Genomic DNA, 20702 nt, shown 5'->3' on the forward strand with positions numbered 1-20702 from the left:
GAAAAGTGAGTGAAGAGTTTCATACAAAAATATTGTTCTTGAACCCAGAGCGGTAACTAAAAACTAAGAGTAACATCAAAAAAGCTTTGCATAGACATTTTAAATCACACTTAAGTTTTACTATAAACATGAATGCATCAAAATTTAATATGTACCAACATGGGATCCTCTTTGTTTCAGGGTTTACAGCACTCAAAATTAAAACAAGAGACACTGTAATTCTTCCAGCACACACCTGACTGTCTCCACTGTGTCTGTCAAGGTGATCTGGTTTGGAGCGTGAACATGAAACTATCTGAAAACCAGACGTCTGGCTGAGGGGGAAAAAATTAGACTTGCAAATTAGCTTTCTGCTAGACAGTTTTGACATTGGTATTATTAACATGACAAGCTGAGATTCTGTACAGTTGGAGAACATACAAAAGAACGCTTCAGTGACTGAAAAACAAAAATTAAGTCATTGACAATATTAATATATCTATATTAATACCAACAAGGCTGTTATTTTTTTATGTTCAATTTTAGAACATTAACCATTTGTTTAAAACTGAGGGTAGTAGTCACTGTCTTGTGGGTAGTATCCTGTAGGGTCATCCATCTTGTCTCCAGTCACCACCTCTCTTTTTTTAAACCTCTGTCGTGACTCAGGATCTTTCCACTACTCACCAGTTTCCAGGCAATCCGAAACACAGTGCTCACATGGAATGAAAAGAAAAATTCACAAGGAATCTACACAAAGAACAAAAGCTGCACTTGGCCTCTTTCTTCCCTGTATATATATTATATATATTTTTAAAAAAAGTAGTATAACTGCAACTCGTTCCCCTCCCAACCTCCTACTCCAAGATATTGTTACCCTCTGAGAAATCATACAGAATACAGTACATCACGTTTTGTTTTACTTCACTTGAACTGCAAAACGAGAGGGCGGGGAACAGAAATAAGAATTTACCAAGTCTACACTGAATATGATTCTCTGTGGATCCACACAGAAATCAGAGGGAACAGTTGAACTGCATTTTTTTTTGTAGTGGCGTCCATGACAGCTAAACGACAAACTCCCCTCCCTGCCTAATTTCCACAAGTCCTCTTCGTCCCAGCAGTGAGGGCCAGGGAGGCAGATAAAGGCGTGGTCTTGCTTAATCGTTCTTCTTCTCCCCCTCTGGTTTGTCTGTGATGGCGATGGGAGCGTCTGACGCAGTGTCTGCCGCTGCTGTGTTGTTCTGGGACGGGTCTACTCCGCTGGTGCCAAACTCGTTGACCCGGTTGGGATCGACCCGATAGATCCAGCGCTGGTAAAGGTAGATGAAGAACACCACATCTACAGGAGAAAACAAACACGTTTTCAAATGCAATATTCCCTTAATAACAATTTGCCATCAAGTACAAACCTAGTTATAGTGGTTAAATGTAGTCTTTATATCCAAATCAAACTTTTAGCTTGGTAATTGTGTTAAAATGTGTGTAATGCTAATGACGAAGCTGCACTAATGCTGCGTTCACATCATATGGGATGGATGGTAGAGCATTCACATCATTGGACAACTCCAGACGGTTGTGTGATTGTGAGGGTTAAAATTACCATGTATTGACAATTTAGCACTATATCCATTTAATTTGGGTTTAAATGCCTTGAATGACTTTCGCTGAGGTAAGGCATCCATGTTTGTTTGGTTTTCAAGCAATTCTGTTTTATTATGTGCCAAGTTGGATATATCAGAGCTTTCAGAAAGATTAAGAGCTTCCCAGTCGTGATTACAAGAAGGAAACTAGTAATCAGTAACTCTGATATGGCATGAATGCAGCATGAAGCTAGTTAAGATAACTAGCAGCAGCCATTCAATGAAACCTTCTTCTAAACTCTTAACTGTGGAAGCAGTGTTGTTGTGCATCTAGTACATGACAAGTCAAGACCCAACGACATTGCAATTCAATGGCAGACTCTCGCATTCAATGTACTGATGAGTTGAGAAAAGTGAAACCCAGAAACCCAACATGTCATTTACTCTTTGTAAGACTGGCCTTTCATTAAAGTGTCACTTTCCACCAGCGCATCATCAAGAATGAGTAAAAGAAACATTTACAACTGCTTGTAAGGGGGTCACATAATTGCCTGTGAGCCTATGTGAGCTGAAAATTCAAAACCTAGTGTAACTGATTTCAAGCCATAGAAATAAAAAAATCATATGGGTCAAATCCTTTAGATCTTCTGGTTCAAGCAAATTACTCCACACAGTTGTATTTAGTGCCAACATCTATGAATCTAGGTTGGTTAAATATAATGTGATCAGCACTGTAACTCTAAAATAGTCCTTCATAAACTATCTGGTAGGGCATTATGGAAATAAGTGAGCTCTTGTGAGTCGACACTAGGTGGAGTTGGAGGATTAATTATAACAGATGCGGTGACAGACGTCTAAAGGCTGATCGTGATTTTGACAGTTGCTCTGTGGTTACAGGGAATCAAAACACAATGCCATGAGTGACAATGGTTCTACATTTCCTCTGGTGTCGGTGTGCCAAAGTCAAAACAGAAGGGCCAGAAAGGAAGACAGCCTCTCCTTCCAACAAACAACAATGCTGTCTGGATTAACTGCCCGCCTACTTTAGCTGCCACCATGCTGAGCAATGATTCAAACCTGAAACCACCTCCAGAAAAAACACTGCTCATCTGAGCTCACCTTCACCAAGCTACAAACTGAAAATGGCTCCTCTTAAATATTGGCAGAGGAAGTTAAACTTGAACCCTGATCCTGGTAAATAGCAACATCTAGATCAGGGAAGACATACCATCTCTGAGGCATCCTATCCTGTACATCATGGGCATCTTGATGACGAAGGCAAACAGGTCATCAATGAAGGTATTGAGAGCCTTGTAGGTGAGCATCCTCCATGGGAGGTGGGCCACAGACTTCATTTTGTAGTTGATGAATAGCTGTGGCGTCATTGTAATGAAACCTACAAACCAGAAACAAAGAGAGAAAAGGACGGCACCTGTTAGGTAATATAAACAATTTTACACCAGAGGCAGTAAGGTCTATTAATATACAGCACATTAGCAGAGGCTACTGGGAATTGGATATGCAACCATGATGCAAGTATAAAAACATTAGCTGCATGTACATCCACTTAAAGACAGGATAATTAAGAGAGACAATACTAATCAGCCTCATCTCTGGTCTTTAAAAATAGATTTACAGAAACAGGAACAAAACCTGTTGGGCTCAATGTGTCAGCAGAGAGTAAAAAATAAATAAATCAATAAGAGTTCCAGGGAGAGTTAAGATTATACAATAAAAATAATTTTAACTAAAACTGTATATTAAGTTATAATCATAACAAAGCAATCATAACAAAAGACACAAATAAGTGTCTGTGTATGCTGCTTCAGCTAAAATGATTGTCCATGTTAATAAAATCTGTTCGGACACAACTTATTTGTGTATTAAACAACAATTTTCTTAAGTCACATGTTTTACTTTTACTCCTGTACAATCTCAATGACATCGATAGCCATCTGCAGTCATTTCTTGTAAACTTCAATATTTTGTGGATTTACTGTGCTTTTACGATGCTAAAATTTTCTGGATCTGTTGAAAGTTTCCATTACAGTCATGATTTGGATTCCTGGCCAATAGGTGCGTCTTTTTGTGGCTTAAACAAAAGATCAAATATTATAAATTTATAGGTATTTACATAGTGGATACAAGCGATGAGCACTGTGTAGATTCAGCATGCACATGTGTGTTCCCTGCATCAATTCTTGTACATTAGCTAATTCATGAGCAGTTACATTGCACAAATATAAATATAAAAAGATTATTTCTAAAAAGATAAATGCCTCTCCTCTTCCAAGATTTTCTCCTTTTTCATATAGTTACCCTATAATTATTTAGTTTTACTCTTAGAAGATGTTACAGTACATGAAGTCCTATTTATGTGCCATCAGCCTATGTATACAGTTTCAACACCTGACATTCAATATAAACATTCTTCTAAAACAAAAACGGACACACAAGATTAAATGATAAGTAGTTGAGTACATAAATGATTCAGACAAACTTACCAAAGGTTAACAAGAAGCCATAGAGCATGCTGAGTACCCATGAGTACCAGCCTTTGTGCTCTACGTACAATAAACTGTAGACCGCATAGCAGCCAAACAGAGGGTAGAGCAGCCACGACAAGTACTTGAAGGCCATCTGTTCAGCGTAGAGAGAGAAAAGGAATTTTCAGATACAGTAATAATAAAGTGACATATAAAATATTACTTATTGGTTTATATTAATATTACTTATTGTCTGTCATCGGTTACAAAATATAAACGTTCTCTAAATGTTTGTTGTTTTTTTTAACCCTATGTGGTTGGTGTTAAACATGGCTGCAGTTGAAGGTTGAGGTTATTGGTTTAACTTACATCGTCGTAGATTTTGGTTGAAGACTGCACATATGTTGACTTGTCTGTGAATACCAATCTTGGGAGTACCCCTGCGATTTTGTTCTCTCTGTCAAACTAGAGAAAGACAAAAATAGGTGGTAGAAATGCAAAATGTAATGTACAGATACAAGAGGTTAGTATTTGGATTAACAAAAAGGGAAGGAAAGAAAAGTTGGAAAAACATGTTATCATAAATGTTATTGTTAGGCTTCAAGGTCTCTTCTAAAGCCAGTAATGTGTCCACAGGAGTTTAACATTGTGCACAAACAAACAAGTGTTGTTCTGACTTACTTTGACGTCCATGACCTTGGTGATTTTCCACAGGTCAATGAGAAGACCGATGAAGACGCTGACCTGCACCACAAAGTTTGTTTCGTTGTCCAGTATGTACAGCAGCACCACCAGAGACTGAAAAACTCCAAATATGATGGAGCGCACAGACAGGCCCTCTAGAGACTGTCTGCTATTCCAGAACTGGATATCTGAGGAGGAGATCGTGGTGAGTTGAAGCTGAGGGGTAGACAGATGTGTGCAAACTATTCTTTAGTTGTTAAAAACAGACCGGCTGTTGTGACCTTACCGTTCTTAAAGGCAAGAAACTCAAAGATGCTGTGCACAATGGAGACGACAATGGTGAGTCCCAGCAGGTACGGGTTGGTTTCCAAGAGGGCCACCTGTACAAAGACAGTGTTTGTTTGTTTGTTTTAAAATCTAAAGTTAAGGAGGTAACACAATTTAAATTTTTATGTTCAATCAGAAAGCCCACACAGTAGTTTTTATATATAATTAAAAGTACAACTGTCCAGGTATTTGGTGGTAGCTACAATACTATTCCACTAATACCATGCCAACCGAAAACATGGTGTCCCAATACTGCAAGGTTTTATTATTTTATTGTAAGACAATCAAATATCACACCACATACCATGAACTGAAGAGCAGTACTTTAACTACTTTTTTCACTGCTTTCAGTGTCAGTGACACTTTTATGGACAGCTGAGATGTAAGTAAAGATGTAGTGCACAGTATTTCATACAGTTCATGGCATTTCAGACAAAGATAATCTGCTAGAAAGCAGAACTGCTCAAGAGTTAACATGTCTGTTGTAAAGATACACCTCCCTAATAGTAACTTCAGTTTTTTTATCTGTGTGAATAAAGACCAACAGAAATCAAGTTGCTAAGTAAACCCAATGATCCATAAATGTGATAAATGGTGATACAGCATGCTGATCATGTTTTATTATATATTAGCCAATCAGTTATTTCTCCAGTGTATCATGATATAAAGAGTACAGTCTAGACCTGCTCTATAGGAAAAGTGCAATGAGATAACTTCTGTTATGAATTGGCACTATATAAATAAAATTTAATTATGCAGATGAGAGCCATTATTACTGGAACTCATCTTGAAGGAACCCAAAAGCAAATCTGCATCAAAGAACCAAGGATACTTCCATCTCATCACATCTAATACAATTATCTTTTCTTTTAGTTTTCTGTCTCTGTGACCCTTGACCTCTTACCTTGACAGAGTCTTGGTCTTCATCAGATTGCTCGTAAGTGTCTTCAGGTAGGAAGTTCCATGGTGAACGTGCATTTTGGGCAGCATACAGCTGCCAACGCCACAAGGACAGCGGGCAGTAGGAGAGGCGCAGCGGGAGTGCTGTCAGTGTCTCGTTGATGGGATAGTAGTCCTTCTGAAGGTTCCAGTAGTCATTGAAGTACACAATGGGATAGTAGTCGCCACTTACTGCATCAAACTTAACATCTAGGGGTAGACAGGGTAGAAGAGTGGAAATATCAAAGATGGTCTGCCACACAAAAAATGTCTAAGAAAACATGATTCATTATCTGGGATATTAAACAACTGTTGTAGTTGGGACCTTTTAAAATGTACATCATTAAGCAGTAAATGACGAAGAGGAGAGTGGGAGGAACATACGTTGGTCTAGAGGAGGGGGAACAGAGCCTTTGACCCAAGCAGTGTGGTCATCTACCATGTTGATGGTGAGGTTGGGGTGCCAATGAGAGATAATCTCTACTGGGCCGTGGCTCTCTGCCCGCTGTGAGGAAATACATTTGATTAGACATGTCAGTGATGAGCTTTTTAAATTTGTAAAATTAATTTAGGTTGTTTGCGCATAGCATTTTCCACAATTAGCTACAATAGGTGTTTCTGTAAGATTGATTTAGAACTCAATGCCATAAGATGTGGGTAACAGACCGTTTTGTAATCAAAAAAGTCATTACTTAAAATCTTTCTTGTGGGGTATGTTTCCCAGCAGTGAGTAGTCACTTTAATTAAATGTGTGAAGACAAAACTGGTAGCCTAGGTGAAAAATCCTGCACCAGAAAATCAATTTAAATCAAGGAAACGTTAGTGCTCGATCAAAAGTCTACATCAGAAATCCAAACTGTAATATAAAAATAAAATTGGCAAATTGCAAACAAGTTCTACAGCTTTCAAGGCACAACTTGAAATACTACCATGATGTTATACACAGTTGGCGCAGTCCAGAGGCCATGAAGCACATCTCCATTCATAATACAGAGTGTACTATAGCCTGACCAATACTGGATTTCTGAGGCCGATACAGATATTGATATTTTAAAATAGTTTTAAAATCTGATTGCCTCCTTCTCCTCTCTTGCACTCAGGCTTCTCTGTGCTGGACCATCGGCCATCCTGGGACCTCTCTCTCTCTCTCCTGGCTGTTGGTGCCTCATCCAGTCGTTGATCTGGATCTTCATCCCCAGGAGATTCAGCTTCTCCCCTTCTTTCCCTCACTCCCTCGTTTGCATGTTATCATGACTCTCTCTCCCTCTGTATGAATGGTGTTGTCCTCTTCTGTGTTTGTGTGGCCTGTCCTCTTTCCAGGTCTCCATGGTGGACAGGAGGTGGGATGGCTAAGATCCTACTTAGTGGGCGACACCTGAAGCTGCTCAATTGTCCTCCTGGATCCATACTCTTCACTGCTGTTTTACAATCTATATTTTGTCATCATAATTCTATATAATATGATTTTTCTGTTGTGAATTCATTCTGTAAACATGAGATCTAGCACATGTCTGTCTGTCCTGGGAGAGGGATTCCTCCTCTGTTGCTCTTCCTGAGGTTTCTTCCATTTTTTTCCCTGTTAAAAAGGTATTTTTAGGGGAGTTTTTCCTCATTCGAATTGAGGGTCTATTTCTAAATAACCTCAAACCTAGTTTGGCATTTCTGTACTCCAATTTTCTTGTTACTTATCAGTCAACATATACACCAAAACAGAGATATCTGCTATAAGCTAATATGGGTCTGGCCAATTTATCAGTCTAGCTCTACATTGTACAAAATAATAAAAGTAAAACAAAAAAATATCAACCTTGATCATTTCGGGATCTGCTTCTGTCTCTCCTGTTAGGAGATTCTTGGTCTTCAGAAACTTTCTTCGCTTGAATTTATTCAGCACTGAAAGAGTAAACAATAAAAGGTTAATACATAGAAATTATCACATATATTATGCTATTATTAGAACTTTTGTTTAAAGTTTACAATCTGTGTGTTTTCCACATGTGCTTACTTCGTGTTGAATGAACTGTTGCCAGTCTCCGATACTGCCCCTTGCGTTTGGGGTCTGGGTGGAATCCACTTTTGGTGAAGTAGACATGCATGTAAAGGGAACCATTCTGCTGCACTGTCTGCAAGTATACACCAAGCAGGGGGAAGTATTAGAGTTTCAGACAAATACACATCTTCATTACAAATTTGTCAAGTTCATTAATAACTTGTCTTTCCAGCCCTTCACCAACATGTACCTCATTTCCTAGACTAATACCCGTTTCTTCTCACCATCAATCTACTGTCTGTCACATCTCTCTCCCTGCTCCCCTGCCACGTCTCTCTCCTCTCACATTGCACCTCCCCTCCATCCTCAGACATCCCCACCTCTGGTATGTCCATCTCCTTATAGTGCTCGTAACAGCCATCCCCGTTTTCCCCCGTGGCCCAGTCGCCGTAGACCAGGTCCCTGTGGAACCAGAACAGGGCGTCTGTGTTGTTGAAGTCGGTGAACACCTCCTCCTGGGACACGTACACATACAGGTCCTACAGGCATAATGGGAAAATAAAGGTGTTTATGATATTAGAGTCAGAGAGCGCGCAAGTTAGTCTGAAAGGGAGAGATAACACTGGTTGAAATACTTGAGAGGCTCAGAGGGGTGTTTCAGAATAAACCGCTTCAATTCAATTAAAAAATGCTGAATACATTTTTTTTTTTTTTTAAACAGCTGAACATGCAGATAAGGCAATGGACAGAGGGGACAGGTGTAATACCATGAGGGTGTCCTTGGGGAAGAGGTTCCTGCTGGGTACTCTGGGTGCCCCGGCCGGCGTGCTGGGGTCAGGAGTGGACGGCCCTCGACGAAACCAGCTACTGATCGCCCAGATTATGAAGATTCTGAAAGAATCGAAGGAAAAGAAGATTTAGTAAATAAGGAATTAAAGTCACAGATGAGAGGAAAAAACAGATAAAGAAAAGGAACAAAAATATAAAAAAGGAGATTAGTTGGGGTGAAGAATTGGATTAATACTTAAATTGTTTGAAAATGGACAAATACTGGATACATTAGCATAAAAAACAGTGACAAAGTATTTCCTTTTGACCTTGTATCTTGAGATCGGAAGAGCTGCTACAGGAGAGTGAAAACACAAGGAGGCTAATCTGATTTAACTGTATCCAGTCAAACTACATTACATTCAGACTTTAAGAGAGATGCATCATAAATCGGTGATGGGTCTAAAGATATAAACCTAGAAGTGAAAGAAGAACACAGTACTCAGTGGCAAACAAAGAAAATATTGTGAAATATTCAAAAATATCAAGAACTGACATAACTTCCAACCCTTCCTTTGTGTGCTTGTGGTTTAGTTCAATGTATACTTCCCTCTTTGGTTGGTATGGGTTAAACTGACATACAAATAATGCATTTCCTGTCTGATATAGTTAAATTTATAATGAACGATTCTTTGTTACACATGTTTTTGTTAAGTTATAGGCCAGTGGCTTGGTGTAGTGTAGAACATGCATCATGGTCACAAAAACTTTGCACATCCACTTTGGACTGAGGAATGCCAAACCAAGATCTTGTCTAAAGAGTTCAAAATGATCTAAATCAAGTGAATTTTCATCTGTTTTTAATCAAAAACTGTGTCCTGCACAGCCAAAGCGACTACCTTCTCTACCGTATGGAAGACATTAAAAACAATTCAATCACAGCCAAGCAAACCGACCACAACAAAATTGTGCAACTCACAGATTCATTTATTCACACTTGGACTGCAATCAAATTAGGGCTGAAACCTCGAGTAACGCAATCACTAAAAATCATTAATGCTAATTATTTGCTTCGTTTAATCCATATAATTACATACAGTGTACTGTGTTTCACATGGATGATTGTTACTGTTGCACAAAGCGCTGACGCTGTGTGTGATCAGAGAAGGTTCAGAGCGTCTTTGGTGTGATTTGACAGCGCAGATTATAGACAGGCCAGAGGAAGTGACAGAAAGCGTCCACGAAAACTCTGTACAGTGTCTATTGTAAAACTGAGCTAGCCTAACACAATAGCACGATGTCTATGCTTCAGCATCTCAGCAGAAAGCATAATATTACAGTCTCTGCATCCAGTCCACAGAGCGGACCCGACACGAGGTATATGAAGGCTAGTAAAGACTGTAGGTTATGTTAATTATGGCTATGTGTAATGCCTAATTAACAACGTAAATTAATACGGTGGCTAGTTATGATGTCCCTAAGTTAGCTAGGTTTTGTTCAAGATATTAACCACAGAAAATAAAATGCTGCGGCCAATTTGTGAAAGCCTGAGCTTCATTCATGTTATTATTTGTATCGCTCCTTTAAGCTGCAATTTGCACAGAAAAAGATTAAGGAACAGATTTTAAAAAGGCCAGATTTGGGTACAATGACAGATGGAGAGGCAACACAGACTAAACTCTGCAATTTGGAGCAGAGTGAACTTTGTAAGAGTGAGGTGAACTTCAGCTGAGCTGCGACTCTGCACTCTATTTCCCTTTAATTTGCCACTTTGATATGTATTTGTGACACCACCGTAATATATTACATCATGTAGTCTGTTACTTTGATACTTTGGGTGTAATAATTAAGCTTTTATCTGTGGGCTGGCTCTCCGCTTGTACAGAGAGCACGAGCCTGCCAGATTAAAAGACAAAAAGAAAAACTCACCTGAAGAGGACTCCTTTAATGACCTGCCATGCATTAGGTGCTTGTTGCTGCTGTTGTTGCTGCTGAGGATCCTGTGCATTTTCAGCTGTCTGCACAGTCTGGTCATCTGTTGTTGCAGCAGTTCCATTGCTGCTCACCTATAACCAGACAGACACACAGTCAGTGTAGCCACAGGAAGTCACAATGATGGTGCGTCAATGTCCTCATGTAATGAAGTACGTCTTCAAAACAGCTTCACTGGCAGTAAAAAAGGAACCACTCATGTACTCCGAGTAAGTTGTAGCCACTGTACTTTACTGAAAACCCAAAGTGGTGCTATAATGATACAGTATAATCTATACAGGACTGATTCACCCTCAATTTCCAGTCGAAACAGAGAGTCTATAATACATCTTTAAGGATTGAAGGTGCAGATAAGGTGACAAAAATACAATTCATCCCAGACATAATTGATTAACTACCCAATGACCTTTGCATTTTAAGCAGTTTATTAAAATAAATTTCACACTTGTCACTCCATGATGTGCTAAAGGGAGGTAAATACTTTTGTTTCCACAAAATAATGACAGGAAATTTGCAATGAAATGTATGCTTGGCAAATAATTGCCAGATTAGAAAATTAATTGGCAGCAATTTTAATATTTGTTTAAGTCACATATCAAGCAAAAAAGAAAAAAACACTCTCACATCAGCTTCTCAAATATATGCACTTGCTTGTTTTTCTCTGTTTATACAATTGTAAATTGAATACATTTTGGTTTAGGCTGTTCTGGTCAGACAAAACAAGTTATTTGAAGACATAATATAAGGCTCTAGAAAACGGAGAAAGGCCTTTTTTCTATTTTCTGACATTTTATAGTAAATGTTTAAACGAAAAAATGTTCAATGGATTCACTGATGAAACGAAAACTGCTGTTGCAGCCCTACAATTAATTATAAGACATCTAAAGATGACATAAATGTCGTGCAAAGTAGGGGCACCCAAGATGAGACTAATCTAAACCTAGATTAATCAATCTGTCGAAACCGATATTGACAGGCTACCATTTAATTTAACTATCATGATCTAAACAGAGCCTTAGCATAGTTTAAATGACTCTTCTGAGGTCAAAATCATGTGAGTATCAGCATGCAAATTTGCATATTAAAGATCAGTAAAATCTGTCATTAGTTTGCTTCAGCGTGGCGATGTAGCCCCCCACCCCTCCAGCAAGGCCACATTCTATTCAAGTGACAATACACAAGCCAAGTCATGAGACTCATTCACTATCTAAACATCTAATCTCCCCCATTGTCATTGTCACCAACACAAGGGAGACAAGGGAGGTTGGCCTCTAGAAACAAACAACACTTGAGGGTAAAAAATGTTCTCCGCCTAGCAGGTTCTTATAATTTATTAGGGTGTCAAGAAGGCCTAGAAATGAGTGAATAGTGAAAATGTTGAGGTTTGGGATAAGCCACTGGTTTAGCACGATCATAAACAGAACATTTCAAGGCCATGAAGTGGCTCAAAATAGAGCTTTTTTATCCTCGCTGCCATGTCCTGTTGTGTTAAAATAGATGCAATTCTATTATCAGAGACATGGATCTCTGTCTCCTGGAGGAATCAAGGTACCGGTAATAACCGTTACACAAACGGATCACCAATATGCTCACCAACAGAAACAGGTTATCCGTTCCAGCTCAAGATAATAATTTACAATTTACACACTCTGAACAAGGATTAACATGTAACCACCTATTCAGGGTGCAGAGTAAATGCGCCACACTGGAATGCCACTGCATGTGTGCAAAAGTTCAGATAACTCAGTCGTTGACAGAAGTGGAGAGTGCTCTGGTAATGTTTACTACACAGGGTGACAGTGTCTCCTACAGGAGGAAGCAAGGTAATATGCAATATCAAGCATATAAATAAGGATAGAAAAGGCATATCTGTCAAATGTGTGTCAATTACTAATGGCTAAAAATGCTTTCCATCTGTGCTACAATGCTTAATTGTTGGCATTAAAGATGGTCTTTAGTAGTAGTACAAGGAAAATTCAAATGGCTGTTATTTTAGACATCAAAACGCTGACTTCATCATATGTGTTGTGCTGGGTCCAGTAGTTACACCTGTACTCAGCAGAAAACTAAATCAAAATGAGAAAATGAAAAGCACCTCTGGTTATATCTGGCTACTAGCCACTTAGTGTTTCCCCTAGATTAATACCAGAGAAATGTCTCAACTGATTCACCAGCAGTCGGCTTTGAGAGCAACATAACTGCCTTATCTAAAAACTAATAGCTTGACAGAGCAATTTTATTACAAAAGAGACACGAAGTACACATTGCACCCTTGCCTTAGTTTCTACCACTTGTGTATTACAATTAGATTTGACACACAGAGCTAGATATCTGGTATTCTGGAAGATACGTAAAAAGAAAATTTGTTTAACAACATTTAAACCACTGTTTTGGGGATATTTCCAGAATCCTAGAAAGATACTTCTAACTGTATGGCTAAAGAAATACTCTGTTCCCTGAACAACACAGATTTGTCACCTGTTTCTCAACTTACAACATTTTGTTTGATTTTTTTAACCCAGATGGTTGTCAGAGACTTTGAGGAATCTGGAAATCTGAAAATTCAAAACAGTGGTGAATGCTGTTTAACGACCTTCTGGGTTTTTCTGTCAAGGATTTAGTTGCTTTATCTATGCTTAGCTCTATGGCTTCAATGTGATAATACATGAAAAGATGTAAAGTGGGGCTAATACCACCCTAGATTTAAAACTTAAACCATAAAAAGGAACCAAAAGAAAGCAAAACTAAAGTTGTGAAACAATCCACTGATCAAACATTAGTCGAATGACAAAAACTAACATTACTGGTTAACTGTATTGGTCTATAATGGAGTAAAGATACCAGATATTTGCAGCTTTACAGTCTGCTTGTTTTATCATATCTATGTTTTATATCATTAGAAATGTTTTGGATTGAGCACAAGAGAGACCAATGGTTTGCCTTTAGAGAGTGATGATTCACTTTGACCTCTGGTAACTTGTGATATGCATTTGTCACTCAGGAAATAATTAGTAATTGGCTAGATACCACCCTAATTACCTCCGAAAGAGGCTTTTATAACAATTTAAGAGAGCATTTTCCAGGGTTAAGCTAAATTTGACGATGGCTACACCTGACTCATCTAACCTGTCAGTGTTAACAAGATGCTAAACCTTTGTCGTGAGGCTTACAAAATGTACGTCGAGCTTAAAGTTGACTGTAAATAAAAATGCAGGCGAAACGACTTAACAGTAGGCAAGGACTGTGTGTGAGCTGCTTGAGACTGGCCTGGCTGGTCGAGCCAAGCTGCGTTGTTCAGGTTCAGGCCTTGTGATAGCTAACTGACACACTGCCGCAGTCAGCTGCCTCACACTAACTCACTTAGAGTCAACTAATAATCTTGTCACTTTTATGTAAATGTAGGTCTTCGGATGAGATTTGACCGTTAACACCGCTCTCACTCCGTACATCTGCTCGCTAACGGTCAGGATTTCTCAACACATCGTTAACGGCAGGAGGGGGTTGTTTTAAACCCAACCGGCACTAACAACGTCACTGGGGCTCGTGTACGTTAACGGCCCCACACTCAGCGCTCAAAACAAACAAAACGGTCCCCTTCCCCTGGACGTGAAAGTAAACAGGGTAAAAAAAGTGTCATTCATTTTACCTCGCCGTTGCTCACGATAGCTTTAGTTGCTTCGCTCTCCTGCGTCGCCATCTTTCCTTGTCTCTATCACGCACACACGACACCACACCACACTGAGCTGGCTGGGAAACTGCGCTCCGCCTCGCGAGAGGTCAGTTGTAGCGTCATTGTAGTGACGTGTATCTACAGGGGTGTGATGGATGAAACGTGAGGCTGATAAATATTGTAAGCTGCTTTTTGCGACAAGGCTGATGAAATGGCATGAAACACTATGCCTAGTCATGCATCTTCGGACTCGTGACTTAATAAAATGAAAGCTTTATAAAAACTAAAAATGGAACCTGTGCTAATTAAATAGCTATAACAATCTTTTAACTGATCTGTCAACTTTTGTATTCACTAAACCAAATGAGCAATCCATAAGACTTTCTAGTATGAAGTCGTCAATATCATATTTGCAGTAAAGAAAAATAACATTTACTCACGTACTAATTTTGAAGTAATTGTACATTACTTGTGTATTTTCCATTTTATGCTGCTAGGAAATGCAAGTATGCTGCATTTCAGAGGCAATACTGCATGCGTACTTTTACTTTTGATATTTGAAGTACACTTTGCTGATACTTCTGTCATGAATATTCTGCATACTGTATAAGTACATTCACTATAGTGCCCTGTCATGTTGTTTTTATGCAATGAGTCCAGGTAGTGTGGGGGCTTTTTTCCCCTAAGGCACTCAAACTTGTTAAATATTCAGTGTAAAGAAGTTAGTTTCAGACAGAGAGTAAGTGGTCCATGTTATGTTACATGTACAGACAAATCATCTAACAAGCTCCTGTACTGGCAAATCATTTTTATTATTATGCATTATTACCCTTTGGCACACCAGCACCTTAGAGATGAACAGAGTTTTTTAAAAAAGGAAAAGAGAACAACATTACATTTCTGCAGGTGTAGTAATGACATTTCATTAAAAATAAACCACAAAAATAATTAATTTACATTCTTTTGTAAACTTTAGAGGATGAAAAAAAGACATCTTAACAGTTTTGGACCGGTAACATAAAACAAAGCATAAATAAGGCATATCATTCATTTGAAATGCACATTTTCAAAAGCTAAGTGTTGTGGTGATTATAATGGAGAGAGAGGCAGTTAACTGGAGAGTGACCAGTGTAGCTGTTCACTGTTATGCTGATTCAGAGACTAAACACAAGATGATGTACTATACCATGTAGATACAAACACATAAATCAAAGTTTTACAGTTTCTGCTGTTCCTACTTTAATGGCCAACCTGGTATCAATGGTATCTAATCAAAAATATACATCTAATGGTACATTGTAAATCTCATAGATACATTTTATACTTCCGCTGCAGATAGGAAACATGAAAAGGTATGTTTCAGAATTTAACATCTCCATTAAATAACTTATTACTTAAGCCAACCACCTGAACAAAAACAGTCTCTACTATAGGGTGAATGTACATGTACAGAAAGGGGTAAATCAGATTGTACTTCAACTGCGTGAAATTCAATGTGTCCTGCTTATATGAAACTGCAGAAATAATAAAATATACAGGGATTTAAAAAAAATGCCTATTAGGTACGACTTGAAATTGAATGTTACTTTTAACTTTTAGTACAATTTAAAACCAGTTCAGATTGAGTTCTCTGAGACAAATCTAAGGACTTCAAATACGAATCGGCATCCAATTCAACAATTTCTGAGGATGTATGCTTTTCACTGGCCATTTTCCAGTATACAGTCTCCATGTTTATCAGATTTATTCTTGGATTTCATCATCCATTTGTATACAGGAGAGGTTAGTTTAAAGAAAGTAGATACATTTAATTCAACAGATCAAGTTATAAAAATATAGTAAAATTGAACCTTATCTTTTCAAATTTTAAACCTGAAACATTTTTTATTTCAGTGGTTCAATATCAGCAGGACACATTCAAGTGCAGACGTTTTAATATTTTTAACAAGAGGAATTCAGTCACACAAAGGAGAAATTACATTTTAAATCCACTTTGAACCATAAAAATGGGACTGGTTTACATACTACATACAAACACAAAATTAAATTTAACGAAATTAAAGTTGTTTGGAAAACAAATATCTACCTTTGCATACTTTCACTATTATTTTAGGCATTGTACACTTATGTAGACAGCAATAACTACAAATGTAGCAAATAGAAACAACAGTTTTCGCTCAAAAAGGTGAGGACGATGCCCCTGATTCAAAATACAACTAACAGCTGTGTTGCACTACGGACTATTGAGGCTACTGTCGGTGAGGATTTATTGTTCTTTCCTCAGCTGTGAATTTCTTGTCTGTCAATTGGGAGTGAAATATGGTGGAATGAGTTTGACCATTAAGCACAGATTTTAATCGATGACTGAAAAACGTTTCTCCAGTTTATCTCTATGTGATGTCATGTTAGTGAGGAATACAAAGTACAATGCCACTTTTTACTTTAGTGTAAAAGACTTTTAGGAGGGATTTTTCCTTCAACAGACAGTTGTCCAATCCTTGGACCACTCTCAGCAATTTAGTCTTCAAAAAAAAAAAATGCTACGACAGTAGTATACAGTCCTCTTTGTACAAACTGATATAAACTAAATGAGGAGAAATGAAGTTGTCATCTAAACTGCCAATAAAAACTTCTAGATTACATAGAAGACTACCATTTTGAGAAGGCTTGGGAACAACAAGTACTACTACAGCAAGCAAATTAAATAGAGGTGAGTGAAGTGAAGGACTACATATTAACCTTCATTATGCTGCCTTACATGCAACAAAACCCCCTCTACTTTATCAACCATAGTTGGTGTGAGCTCCTCTTGTGATTATCCTGTATTATCATATCCAGCACACTAGGAGATGTCCTACTTGACATTCATCTCTATCAGGTTGCACTGGCGTTAGTGAAAGAGAACTTGAACTTAAAAGACCTTTAGACACACCACTCTTTGGATCATGCCTTCCAGAGAAGCAAAACAAAAACAAAAATTTAATTTGTTACATGACTTTCCGTCATCTCTGGTTGGTGAATGGATAACAGCTTGAGGTTGATGCTCAAATTTCAGGGCAGAGAACGCTTGACCCCGTTGTTACATTACAGTCCTACATCTCATCTAAACCGTAATCCTCCTCAGGAAAGTCTCCCACAGTCACACTCAGGGGCTTCACAAATCCACCATATTTGTTCCCACATTCAAAGTATTGCTTCCCTTCAACACTGTGGAGACACAATTAAAAATAAAAAAAGACAGGGTCAAATGCAAAAATCAAGATCAACATAATGAACACTGTGCATAGCTAAAATAAATAAATAAAAAGATAGTGCTCTTACGTTCCATTGTGCTTTCCCAGGGGCTCATCGTACTTCACACCCACCCAGTGGCCTGGCTTGAAATCTGTTGTACCTGCAACGAATGTTACAACATTGTTCTTCACACAAGATACTCCTACTCTTATTTTTGTTTGCTTAGTCATGATCCTAAATTCTCAGTTTTCACTAACTGCTGAAACTGACAATAACATTCGAAATTTTTATTTATTGACTAGTTATAAGTGTGATGACATTTTTCACCATTGTTCTGTGTTTTCTACGGTTTTCATTAAAGGTGGGGTATGTGATTCTAATCCAATACGCGTCTTTTTGTCAAATTCATGGTATATATCCTCACGGTCCGCTAACTGTCCGTTCTGTGTGTGCGCTGAATAAAACTCCAGTGTTTGTACATAGCCCTGGCTCTGTAAATGGGAAACAAACAAAGTGGCTCGGACCGAACCACACAACACTATTCCAACCATGATTTGTGTGTCAGTTAACGTTAAATGACTTGCCCACGGACATTCAGCTTACTTTCTAGTTTGCCAAGATATGCTGTTGTTGCGTGATGTTAGCTATAGTAGCAGGAGAGTTGTGAGTATCGCTGTCTGCTGTGCTGGCTCTGGGAAACCGTCTTGTCCTCTCTGGCGGTTAGCTTCACAGCAGAAACTGTTTGCTAACCCAAAACCTAGCTAACGTTAGGTATATTACTTGCTGCGTCGTCGTTCGCTCTATATATCTTTTTTTCCAGAATCGCATACCCCACCTTTAACACCACAACAGTCTCCAAATGAAACACAAAACAAAACACACCAGCACAAGAAACACTTCAGCAACCTATTAAGCAGTTACTTTTGGTCTCAAAAGGCTCTATTTGAGAGAAAATCCTCAGTCGCACAGGATTTAAACCAGTGTCCTAAAGAAAGTAAAGCTTTATCCACACTTACCAACATACATGACTGTGGCAAGCTTTGTGGGTTGCCCAGGGACCTGCACTTTGCATCGGTTGCCAACAGAAATGGTATCAGCAGCAGCCTTCTGTTCCGCCTCCCGAGCAGCAAGCTCAGCTTTCTTCTTGGCCATTTCATCCTCATTGAAGTGACCGACACGATGTTTCTTCATGAATGACCTTGCTGTATCTGAAGGAAAGACAGTTGAAATTGTACTAAACACAGACTGTGAATGCAGCAGAACATCTCATAAAAATGAATCTTTCTAAATAATAACAAGCAATAATAAGCTCAGGCATTGTGTGATCGAGGTATTGTAATTTGACTGCAACTAACAATCAATATTCATGACTGATTGCCTTACCAATTATTGTCTGGATCCACTGATTGATAGTCAATGGTTAATTTTCAGTGGATTGACTTAATTTTCAACCAATTAATTCAGTTACAATCTTCAATATTGTATTTATTGTGTAGCTAGAATGTTATCCTTTGCTGCTGCAATAACCTCATTTGGTCATAAAACTGGAAAATATATCTTATTTATTATTTAAAAGCAGAGAAAAAAAAGTTTAGGCTATGAGAATTACAAATTGGAGAGAAGCTAAAGTATGTCTGTACCTGTTCTCTTCTCATAAGCACCATCTGAAAGTTCAAACTTCTCCACTTTGGAAACATCAGTGAACTCGCCCATCTGACCTCCACTTCTATCAATAACCTGTGATTCAAGATGGGACACAGACACTTTAAAAAAAAAAAAAAAAAAAAAAGACCACACCATTAGTTATGCTATAATAAAAGTGCTTCTAAACCAAGCGGCTACATACGTGTATTCTGCAGTCATCATCCACATGATAGGAACCCAGCAAAGCTTCATTGTCATCCATTTTCTGCAGGAACTTGTCAGAAACACTGAACAACTCCAGGTCCATGCAGGAGGCAGTTGCGCCCACAACCATCTCCAACTTACCCTAATTACAATACAAACAAAATAGTACACGTCAATAATACAATTACATTTTTAGACATTGTTGTTGTCTCTGATAACACGAGGAAGACAGAAATTGAACAATCATCACAATGTAAAGTGTATTGTGCAGGTTAACCTAACAGAAGAGCCAATTTGTGCATTTTTTGATGTGTATAATGTATGGTAAACTGAGACTCACCTTTAGTTCTGCTATAGTAATCCCTCTATTAAACCTGCGCTGCACCTCAAAGGAGGAGATGGTGCTGGTTAGGCGCACATTCACAGTGGGATTGGTAACTACTGTGATTCCGCCGTCCATTATACCGACTGTATTGGCACACCTAATGGTCAAATGCTGAAAATAATAGACAACCAATGTGACATATTAACCACCGGGACAGAAACTGATACAGTATCTCACAGTTACAAACAAATATTGTAAATAGTTAATTTCCAGATGTCCTGTAACAGGATTTCAAATATAATAATACCTTATAGTAAGTAAACTTTAGCTGAATATTTTTTCTTTCAATGCAATTTCGATAAAAGTCTATTTAGACCTGCTAACGTTACGTTCACTCCTATATCGTAGTCAGTTGTTTCTCTTTTACCGTTAATAACTCAACGATACTTACTCTCACATTGTTGTGACGATACTAGTACGTTCTAGTATTTAAATTAATGGTTGTGTTTACCTAGATAACCATCTTTCTCTCTCATGTTTACACACTTTATCAACTATTATCATTGAAGTTTCATTTTACATTGTCTCATTTTAGCTAGCTAGTTTAGATTAGCTAGCCACAGACTGCGTCAACGCTAACGTTAGCTGTTCGGGTAGTTAGCAGGAGCGGATACACTGAGGACGCTCGGCTAGACGGCAAGTTTACCATAATTACTTACAAATACGTATATTTTCTGGTGATGTTACGCTCGAAGAAGACCACTCGACACAGTATCCACTTTTCAAGGCAGAGGTATGGCAGCAAGATGCTTCAATGCGTTGCTTCGCCACGCCAAAAACTCACGTGACCACCCCACCGAACCACCCCGTTACGTCA

The 20702-nt window shown here is 38.4% G+C and overlaps 2 protein-coding genes across 3 annotated transcripts; both read right to left on the reverse strand.

The window, feature by feature from the left end:
- Positions 1–93: 93 nt before the first annotated feature.
- clptm1 (CLPTM1 regulator of GABA type A receptor forward trafficking) lies at positions 94–14550 on the reverse strand. 2 transcript variants are annotated; one of them, XM_044204034.1, is made up of 14 exons: positions 14395–14550; positions 10686–10822; positions 8756–8879; positions 8369–8527; positions 8004–8121; positions 7806–7891; positions 6383–6503; positions 5964–6208; positions 5019–5112; positions 4730–4920; positions 4418–4513; positions 4067–4202; positions 2791–2958; positions 94–1321 (listed from the first exon to the last, which is right to left on the reverse strand). In XM_044204034.1, the coding sequence occupies exons 1-14, from the start codon at positions 14443–14445 to the stop codon at positions 1140–1142; spliced, it is 1908 nt and encodes a 635-aa protein (XP_044059969.1). In that variant the 5' UTR covers positions 14446–14550; the 3' UTR covers positions 94–1139. The 2 variants fall into 2 exon arrangements, with proteins under 2 accessions (XP_044059969.1, XP_044059967.1); XM_044204032.1 differs by having other exon boundaries at positions 8273–8527.
- A 661-nt stretch (positions 14551–15211) lies between these two features.
- tbcb (tubulin folding cofactor B) lies at positions 15212–20702 on the reverse strand. Its single transcript, XM_044204043.1, has 7 exons — positions 20545–20702; positions 19841–19996; positions 19499–19642; positions 19293–19389; positions 18669–18860; positions 17740–17812; positions 15212–17625 (listed from the first exon to the last, which is right to left on the reverse strand). Exons 2-7 carry the CDS (start codon positions 19958–19960, stop codon positions 17511–17513), a joined length of 741 nt encoding a protein of 246 aa, XP_044059978.1. The 5' UTR covers positions 19961–19996; positions 20545–20702; the 3' UTR covers positions 15212–17510.

The sequence above is a fragment of the Siniperca chuatsi genome, linkage group LG7, assembly GCF_020085105.1.
Source record: "Siniperca chuatsi isolate FFG_IHB_CAS linkage group LG7, ASM2008510v1, whole genome shotgun sequence".
In the NCBI taxonomy this organism is placed as follows: Eukaryota; Metazoa; Chordata; class Actinopteri; order Centrarchiformes; family Sinipercidae; genus Siniperca; species Siniperca chuatsi.